The sequence below is a fragment of the Columba livia genome, chromosome 3 (genome assembly GCF_036013475.1).
Source record: "Columba livia isolate bColLiv1 breed racing homer chromosome 3, bColLiv1.pat.W.v2, whole genome shotgun sequence".
Lineage (NCBI taxonomy): Eukaryota > Metazoa > Chordata > Aves > Columbiformes > Columbidae > Columba > Columba livia.
This window is the reverse complement of record NC_088604.1, coordinates 104,631,330-104,641,521: the sequence shown is the minus strand read 5'-3', so window position 1 is coordinate 104,641,521 and position 10,192 is coordinate 104,631,330. Positions and strand designations below refer to the sequence as shown.

General features: G+C 44.0%; 1 protein-coding gene across 1 annotated transcript in view; it reads right to left on the bottom strand.

Moving 5' to 3' along the window:
* Positions 1 to 732: 732 nt before the first annotated feature.
* The window catches only part of LOC135579190 (TOG array regulator of axonemal microtubules protein 2-like), a 46,550-nt gene continuing 37,090 nt past the window's right edge, over positions 733 to 10,192 (bottom strand). The window contains 3 exon segments of the mRNA XM_065059536.1: positions 733 to 3,424; positions 5,622 to 5,708; positions 9,215 to 9,431. Of these exon segments, the coding sequence (XP_064915608.1) occupies positions 3,180 to 3,424; positions 5,622 to 5,708; positions 9,215 to 9,431 (549 nt within the window). The 3' untranslated portion in view covers positions 733 to 3,179.

The following is a 10,192-nucleotide window of genomic DNA, read 5'->3' as shown; positions in this document are numbered from 1 at the left end:
AGGGGTTTGTGGTTGCGCTTCCACAGGCAGATTGAGGGTCCAGCTAACCCATTTGCATGGCACAGGCACTGCGAAGAGAGGTAAGTCATGCCATCAGGTGTGTGCTTTGGCTCTCGGTGAGAAGAAAGTGCCCATTTGAGGAAAAGATGAATTTTGCAGTCTGGATTCAGTGTACATAGCACCAGTCTGTCTGCTCATGCAGCTTCAGAGTTCTAATGCCCCCCTGCACAGGGAGATGGCAAAACACCACTCCCTACTCTGCAGGGGAATGTAAACTTTCTTCACTCCTTCATGGCAGACACCATGTTTACCTTTTCCCCCTGCCTTCCCTTATGACAACAACTTCACCAAGCAGGAAGAACCATCTGTGACAGCCAGGGTCTGTCCTGGGCCTCTGGAAGGATGTAGGGTAAGAGTAAGCCAATGTACAAAGTTATCATTCATTTATCTTCCTACACTAACTTCTGTGGTTTAGCAACTGCACTGCACATTAAATGAAATAATTAAATGAATTGCAGCTTGCAGTCTCCTCTCTGGTGAGACTTCTATAATAAAATTATAATAAAAATAAGTTTGAAAAGTTAAATATTTAAATTCTTATCAGTGCTGGAAGAAGGTCCAACACTGCTTTGCCTTTTGTTTGTGCCATCCAAAAACCTTAGTAGCTTCTTAATGGCTTCTGAGATGTGCCCCTGTGCAAACCTGTGGCAGGAGAGCTCATCTGAGCTGAATTAACCTTCACCCATTAAACCCTCTGCTTGTCACCAGACATTGTCAGCTAAATTTGATCTCACTGTTGTAGGACTGCTCCTCTTACAGGGAGACTGCCTCAGCTGGGGAGTTAAAACAATGAAACACCTAGACAGAATAGGTACTGGCAGGCAATGCTTTATTCTCACCAACTGTGGGGAGCAGTATGCGTGAAAGCACCACTCAAGGCCAACAGAGTTAAGAAACCAGTTACATGGGTTACGTTTCAAACCGACTTTGCAAGTGCTACAACTAAATGCATGAAAACACGCTCTAGAGGCCTCATATCATGCGCACAAAAGCTTTTTTCCCCCAAGTGCAGAAGGTTCCCCCCACGTTCCCAAGGGCCCAAGCATAGCCAAAGAGAAAGTACAACTAAAGGACCCAGCAAAAGCAGCCTGTGCAGGGAGCACTTATGGGGCTCCAGAGGGAGAGATCTGCAGAGGAGGAGAACAGCAAGAATCACTTTTGAGGTAGAGGAAGCAAAACCAGGAGGCCCCCTAGAGATGCCAACTGCTTAATTAAAAACAAAAGGCAGAAAAGCAGCCTGTTGAAATAGATCTCGGGCAGTAGCAAACTGCAGGTGCTTAATGAAGTGACATAGTTCCAGATCTGCAATTTAAACAACAAGGAGCAATGGGTACCAGCTGGAACACAAGAGGTTCCACTTATATATGAGATCTGCAAGGTCTGTGGCTTCCACTGCAGGATCTGCAGAAACACTGGTGCTTCAGAGCCAGGTCCCTGGCCTAGATCGCATGGCAAGACTTCGTAGAGATGAGTTCCTGAGTGCTCCCTGCCACCAAGAGTTGGGAGTTCAAAAACAAAACAGCAGCACAAAACATTTTGGAAGAGTCTACTAAATAGTTTTGCCACTTTAATACTGTACTAAAACGATTCCTTAAGAGGTGGCACAGTGCAACCATTTTATCTGGCAAGTTAGAGTCCTGCATAGCTTTAGACATACCGAACAATGCAGCACATAAACATAAGGCCGTAAAACTCCTGGAATGGTCAGATCTCCCTGGAGTATTCTTTGACCTCCCAGCTTCCTACAAGGTCCTTGTACCTGTCAAGAACCTATCAAGGCGCTTTTAACCTTCTTTTCCTGTTTTTTCTTCTCCCCAAAACTTCTTCTTTCTTTCAAAACCCTGACAGTATATGGAAGATCATATGAACGTAGATCAGGCTGCTTTGTTTTCATGTCTGACTACACAGATGCACCAACATCTGCTGCTTTCAGCCCTTCCCCTCTTCTCTCATCACTCCTCCCCCTTGTGCTTCCAAATCTGTATATGGTGAAGGACTGGCACATCCCCTCCTCACTCTTTCCTGAATCTCAGGTTCAGAAGTGCTTCACTGGTCTGCATAGAAGGCAAATCCTTCACGTCTCAAAAGACGGAAAGACGTTTAGAAAATCTATATAGTTTAAAAAAAATACGCCTTGTCCCACAATGCCTGCCCACAGCTTACCTCTGCCCAGCTCCTGTAGGATACCCTCAGCCCACTCACTGCCCACCCAGCACCCCATGTGCAAGGCGTCACAGCCCCCTGCCCCAAGCCGCTCTCCTGCCCCTCCCCAGGGGTGCCCCAGGGTGCTGGGTGGCAGTCGGATGGCACCCGTCACCTCGCCACATCAGTCCATTGCATGTGGTGCACAGGGGACCACAGGCAGGACGCATCCCCTGAATCGGGAAGAAAATTTCAGTGCAGCTGGTGAGGTTCCTGCTGTCATGGGACTGGGGCTGTGAGCCTGACCTGGACATCTCAGGCCATTGCACCAGCAGCTGCCAGAGACTTGTGAAGGGGCTGCCTGGCAGCTCGGCCCCCACTGCGTACACTGGCACATACAGTGAGCTGCACATCCTCCCATAACCACACCACGTACCTTCTGGGCAGGCAGGTCCTGGCTTCTCATTCTATGCTTCCCAAATCAAACCATCTCTTCCTGTAGCGCTAATGCCTCCAAAGCCCATCTCTTACTTTGTAAGTAAAAATATATGTATGTGCACATCTCTTACTTTCTATGTATATAAATATATTATTTTCCTTTTTACAGTTCAAATTGCATTTACACACAGGTTTTATTTTTTTGGTATCCATGCAAACTTCTTAGGGAACACGAGGTCAAGATATAAAACTTTAGGAAAATACTTTTTAAAAATATTTTTTATTTTAAAATAACTTTAAATTTTTTTAAATATTTTTAATTTTTTTTAAGTTTTTAAAAAATATTTTATTTTTTAAGGGTTTTTTTGTTTTTTTTAAACCTGCATCAAAATATACTAAGTAAATCTGTAACCATAAACTCTATTGGGTAAATCCTCTTCTTCAAACACACAGAATAAAACGAATGCCACCACCACATCCACCTTTGCCTCCAGCTGTCCCGCTCACTCCACACCCCTGCGTCTGTTTCCTGGAGCACATCAAGCCTTCACAAGGTTCAAGAGGTCCCAGAGGCTTCTTGTCACATGCTGAGGCTGGCTGGTGGCGTACTCCTTCAGGCCGGGGCCCATCACTTCGTCAAGGCTCTTTGCAAGCTTGGTGAGCACAGCCCTGACACCGCCGCTTCGGACAGGCAGGGCCTTGTTTCCCAAAAAGAACCAGAGCGTGGGCAGGACATGGCGGTGGACGGTTTGAGGTTTCCGGGGATAAACAGTGGCCACAAGCACTGCCAGGTGAGAGAGACAAATAGATTAACAGCCGTAATGTAAACAAGTACGTTCCTTGTACCTACAAGTACCTACAAGTTTTGGCTCTTGGAAGGCTTTTCCGGCTAATATCAGCAAGCACAAAGGGCCCAATGATCCAGAAACAGGCAACAGTGGCTGATCATCCACTGAACAGCATAACCAACCTCTGAGGACCTTCATCTCTCCAAATCAGAGGCTTCGTATCCGTGATAGACGTATCAAAGTGAATCATACACCTTTTGTAAATAATTTCACTATCTGCTTCTGCATTACAAATGCCAAAAATGTCAAATCGCTGTTTATTTCCATTAAGAATTTGTGTAAACCAGCTGCTGAAGATTTTGAAATGCAGCTCAGAGAGGTAATTGAAAGATTTCTAACAAAAGGATGATTACTTTTTTTGTGACCTTTGACGAGAAATGACAGAAGTCCCGTGTGGCTGTTCCTTTTGCTCAGTGGCACACAGCAAACGGCAGTATGACCCCACACTTCAAAACTTCAGCCCACGAAAGACGTGTGCTGCCTGACAGTTCTCTTAAAAACATCAGTGACTGACTGAGGTCTGTGACAGAAGGGTCCCATCTGAGGTTTTTTCCCCTCATACTTAGTGGCTTCTAATGAACAGCTGTTTCACACTTCAGGATGTCTTAGGTAATTACTCAAACCCCATTGCCATGGCATTTGAGCATCTCACGAGTTTAATGGCAATGGTCCTCACAACATTCCCTAAAATAGGGGAACTGAGAAAAATCTCACACGGGGGCCAGATAATGAACACATTCTGCACATTCTCTCTGAAGTCTGTTCTCAGCTCATTTTCTGAACTGAGCTCCATTAAATACAAACAAAAATTTACTACCAATAGGCTCTTTGCATGGCAGATTTTGCTGAGAGATCAAAATCTGAAATGGTCTGAAGAGAGCTTTGTTATCTTCTGTTCAGTAGAAATGTTATGCAGTAACTATTTATTATTCTGTAGTGGAAGGACTTTCATTTCCTCTATGCTGTTAATCTAGCATCAGTCATCAACATTTAAACAGCTCCTGACAGTACCTAAAACCAACTCTGGTAAGCAGGAAAAGGGTACCTATTTTAAAATAGGAGTCAATTTGTGTTTAAATGCTATTAAACACAGTGGTCACTATGGAGCTTCAGAACAGAAAGAGCTGTCTGTTCCCACTGAATCCCGAGAGAACATCTGCGCTCTTTAAAGCAGTTCCAATTTATGTTCAAATGCTGTATTTGAAAAAGAGATTAAAATAACTGTAAAAGTAAATTTGGGGTTTACAGAGATTTACTCTATTCAAATCATCTTTAAAGGCCCTTTTATATTTGTTATGGCTAAACATGCCCTTTTGAGATTCATAACGAAGAAGCAAAGTGTATTAAACCTTGGATTAAAAGATGCTGGCATAAATAGAAGTGGATTTAGTCCTAATTAAAGCCGGGCTATAAATACTCTAGTATATATTGAGATTATAATTTTTTCCATTCCTTGGCTCTTGCGGGACAGAGCAAGCTGCTATTATAAATCAATTATCAGCTGTACTTCCAGTGTGTTGCACACTGCTGATGCAGTAGACTGTTTGTACATCCTGAAATGAGTCCATATGATACCTGCAATACAGGCAGGGAGCCTCAGTGGGTTGGGCTGAACTGCCTCCTTCTGCCCCCAAATCCTGCCTTGCACAAAGTCCTTGCCTGTAATATGTGACCCCCCAGGCTCTGTTTCCAACAGGACAACAAGAATCCTATGACAACAAAACAAACTGATCCTCACAAATAGCAGTTGCCACAATTTTTTTTCTAAAGGGTGGTGGTTTGCTGTAGAACAGGGACCTCCTACAGACCTGCATGACCTTTACTGTACTGTCCTTCAAAGAGAGGAGTCAGCCAGGGTATTTTTAGGCCTCCTCTTTCCTGGAGGCGGGTCCTGAGATGCCTCAGTGAGAGCTCAGCGCTGGAGCCCAAGCGCTGTTCTCCTCTCACACACTGCAAGCCTCTGCAGAGGCCAGGCGAACCCCTGCCAAATACACCAAGTATTTTGCAGGAGGAACAAGCTCAGGACCTTCTGGTGTTTGATAAGCGACTGCACTGTCTATTCTGAGGCATTCCCTTTAAATATTCCCTCTGAAGGCTTGACAAGAAGCGGAGATTAGCTGAAGAAGGCAATACCTGAGAGACATTCTATGACATCCAGCAGAGCTTTGCCGCTGAGGTAATGCACTCGGCTGGCCAAGATTTGCAGCAGCAATGTGTTATCTGAAAGAGAAACCTTTATTTCTGCTCACTCTTCTGAGGTTATAAGAAACAAAATAGTTAAAAAGGGAAGGAGGGGAAAAGGCAGAGGTAACTGCATTTTGTAAAATGAAGGAAATTTATGCCAGTTTCTGAGTCCTTTACTTCTTTCCTTCAGCTTTCTTGGGAGGATTTTAAATTCAAAAAGAAAAGTTCTCATTTCGCATTTGTAAATCCAAAGTTAACTGCTGTACAAGGAGCTGTGTTAAAACGTCCACATCAGGGCCCTCAAAATTTAAATCACATGTAAGCAATGAAAATGTTTTTCATCCTAGAGCTTTGCAGAAGTGACCTCCTCCCTTGTCTAAGGAAAAGGGTGAGAAGGCTCAAAAGTCCACGCATCCATTCACACTTTAAGGACAAGCTGGTCTTAAATCTTCAAGCTACCTGTTAGGATCTATGGACAACACTCCAAGTTACTCTTACAAGAGATAATTGCTGCTCATTGCCAACACCATCTGCTCTCGGGTGCTCTCGTAACATCTCTGGAATCGGATCTTGGTAGAGAGACTGAAAAACAACCTGATTTCCCGAAACTTGACTGCCATATATATTTTAACATCTCCTGTGCTGCCTGTTGTGGATTTGAGGTCTTGTTTTAATTAATAAACTGCTGCCTGGATTGGTCTGCAAGCCTCCAGTCTCACTGCTTTGATAAGCCAAGCAAAGCTTTTCTTGGAGGCAGAGTGTATGTGGGATGCACTACGATACCTCGCAGTGTCACCAGGAGTGGCACCAATAGATAGAGTAGGCAACCTGCTTCTTTGTGAACCACTATAGAGTCAAATCCCAAAGTGGTTTTAAGTAGTACTGTGCTATTAAGTGCTCCGTTTTGCATGAGATATAAAAAGGTAGTCCCTAACAATCTCCTTGTGAGTGTGCAGTAATGAATTCATCCTGCCATGCTAATTAAGCTTCTGCTTTCGTAATTACACTCTTCTCATTCATCTTCTCAAACAGACACTTCATGTTTTGTCCCACCCTCTTGCAGTACTGGCAGATGCTGTTTCACGTTTGCTCTTCCTCCCCAGGGAGTTACCGTACAGCTGCTGCTTTGAAAGAAAACCAAAACACTCTGAGATCTGGAGGTCTTGTGGAAGCACGAAATGTTAATTAGTCATTAATACTGGTATCTACACAGATTTTCAGGGGAACACTTGGGTTTGGGATGGGTGAGGGGGAACTGCTTGTTTTCTCGTTTTTGTAGGAAGCCGAGTATGTCAGCACTATTCACCTTTCAGTTTAAGAGTTTCAAATGCCCTGTACATTTTGAAACATTAAAGCTCAAGTAAATAACAAATTCACCCAGCAATTACTTTTGCCACCTTGAGAGACCTAAAGACAGAGGAGCTTTTAATAGCTATTAGAGAAAACAAGGCAGCAGGCAGTCTGGTTCTTACTAACCCAGCTTTAACTCCCTGTACTACATATCAGCTAAACCTGCTGGCCACAGGACAGGCAGCCCCGCAGCTGCTGTATTGAGCAGAGCAATCTGCTTCTCTGCACTCTCATTTTCACTGTGTTCCCCTCTTTGCTATGTTGACAACTACAGGGAAATTCCCCCTCCCCTCTCACAGAGTGGTGGTTCCTCTGGGAACCATCTGGGGCTGCTGGTCTGACTCCATGCCCTGGTGTCAGGCAGTGGCCATCTGAAGGGCATTTCTTTCATGACAGAGGACAGGGCAGGACAGATGTCAGAGGAGACAGCAAGATGTCTTGGTCCCATTGCAGTTGAGCTTGATTTGCTGATTCACCTCCACCTACAAGGTGGCTCCCTTTAGTGGGATTATGGTCCAAGTCACAGCTAATGAATGTGTGTGGCCTTCAGCTGGAGACATCCAAGCCAATGCCAGGGTTAAGGTAAACAAATGATTCAGGCATTATTGGGAAGCAAATTAGTTTGGTTTTAGGTAGGATTTTGGTCTAACAGATGGGGGGGGTGTTTTATGTTCTTTGTTTGTATGTCATTTGGGGTTTTTTTGTTTCACATCAAGTGATCAAACAATTTTCTAACCAGCTTGCACTTTTGCATGGATCATTAAAGGTGGCAGATGAGGAAGTCTCACCTAAAGCTCAGAATCTGAGGCATGTCAACACAGAGCCTCGGTGCAATAGCTGGGCTCTTAGCTATTAAACTCACAGGAGCAATGGGGCAAAAGATTGTGCTCTCTTACTCTTTGCTAGGAGCACTGAACAATCCTTTAGCGTTCTGGGGTGTTTTTGCCACTTTACAGCATATGGTACGGTTTTGCTCATGCATTTTTCCAGTAGAGCCTTCCTTCCCCCAGTAAAGCCCTAGGGTCTTGAATTTTGAAATATCTGTGATTCAGTTACCTGTTTGAACTTTTACAAATGTCCACAAAAATGAGCAGAACAAAAAAATATATCCCACCTTGTTTGCTTGAGAACCTGTCTCTGGCTAAAGCCAGTGTGGTAAGAGACAGATGCACCTTGCTCCTGTTCTGGCATCTGCCAGCGTGGAAAATTTAGTGACCACTCAGAATTGGTGAGAGGGGAATGACGGAAAGCTTCACACAAAACCCTGAAGGGATCTATTTGCCACATCCTCTGTTAGCAGGATTCTGCAACTTTTCCCAAACCTTCTCCCAGGCACCACAAAAAAATGGGTAAGGGCCAAGAGCAGTAAAGGTCTCACCCTTCTCTCCCGCTTCATGATCAGGAACAACCCAATACTTGGAATACAGAAAGGCAGCAGGTCAGCAGATTCACTGAGTTTGCAAAGCAGCTGATGTGGACAAGTTGTTAATTCCACTTTAACACCTGCCTCTTCAACACTAAATTTTTCAGGCATGTTCACCCAGTGCTGCATTTTCACAGCTGACATAAATCTGTGTGGCAAGGGAATTTACAGCAGACCTTGGCTATGTAGTTATTTGCTATAGCAATCTTATCCCATGCAGAACAACGTTTGGAACAAGCCATCATTTACAGCTCGATTTATACTTGTTTATTCTAAAGAAGTGGGAAAGAAGCCCAGCAAGAGCAAAGAGCCTCCACCACACTTCCCCCTATGTGTTTCAAGGAAAAAGCACATTCCTTTCATCTTGTTTTAGTGGTTGTAAACTTAACAGAGTGCACATGTTAGAAATCCAATTCAATAAAAACCGTATGCATGCAGTTTCCCAGGAAAAACAGGGGAAAACCAGTCATGACAGGTGCTAGTCACTTCCCTCATGCTCTTATAGTGGGAACTTAAAATAATCCCTGGAATGTCCTCTCTGTAATAATCAGACCTATGACCCAGGTGATGAGCAGCGTCCATTCAGCTACACATCCCAACATGATACAACTGATTGGGATAAAAAGAACGCAGGCAGGACTTCATACACATCTTGCAGCAGCTGGATGTTCCCACAGACAACAACAGCCATCCACAGACTTAGTGCTCACTTGGCTCTGAGATGGAGGAGCCGCAGCTGGGGAGAGTCAGTGTCAGAGGTCAGCCTTACCTAGGTGATCTATGCATGCTTTCAGCACATTCACAGCTGCAGCATAAATCCCCAAGTGCTTTGAGTTCAGGTTCTCAGTGACTGCTACTACCAGAGAGGTCAGGACTGGGTACAAGGCATCTCCGAGTATGGCTGTCATTGAAGCCAGTGCCTCCAGTGCCCGCTGGTTCACTTTCTTGTTGCAATCCTAAAGTCTCAGGACAAAAACATCAAAAATCTGTTAAGAAAACAAAGGACATGAAATCTGGATTAAAATGGCTTTGTTTCAAGGAGAGATGTAGAAACAAGAACCCAGAAATGTAGAACGTGATGTTTTCTGTTAGGTCAGCACTCACTAGCACAATTTCACTGTTTTCCTATGGAATACTCACTTTAGTGGTTGCACCTAATGGTGGTTGGAAAGATTTTCATATTTTATTAAGAGGTTTGAGTGGGGACAGGATAGTTCATATGGTGTTTCTCTTTACATTATTTACATTATTATTTACATAAATCATCGCTATAAATCATTAAATTATTCCCATTTTAATACAATATCTTTGCTGCAGAGGTATGAAAACAGGTATTTATGATACCCATTTTTCCATAAAGTTGCCTCAAGCACTGAGGGTAGTATTGATTTTGCCAAAACTGTGGCTGGATGGGATCCAAGTTTTGTTTTTATCTGTCTCAGAACCTGCATCTGGAGGAGTGCAGGGCTCTGATGAACTTTTCAGTATCCAGACCATTTGGCTAGCTAACAGGTAGACTTCTGAAGTTTAATGTGTTGTGCAGTTCTCATTAGAGCAGGTTCAGTCCCTTGGCAGCCACATTATCAGGCACCATTTGCTGGAAGAGGGGAAAAAAAACCCGGCTGCTGGGAGGAAAAGGAAGAGATCTATCTCTAGCCATTGTTTCCTTTTTCCAAAGAGAAAAAAGGACCCACAGGAAGGGTGAGAATGGTCCCAATCAGGAAAGGGATGAGGATAGAAGTAAATA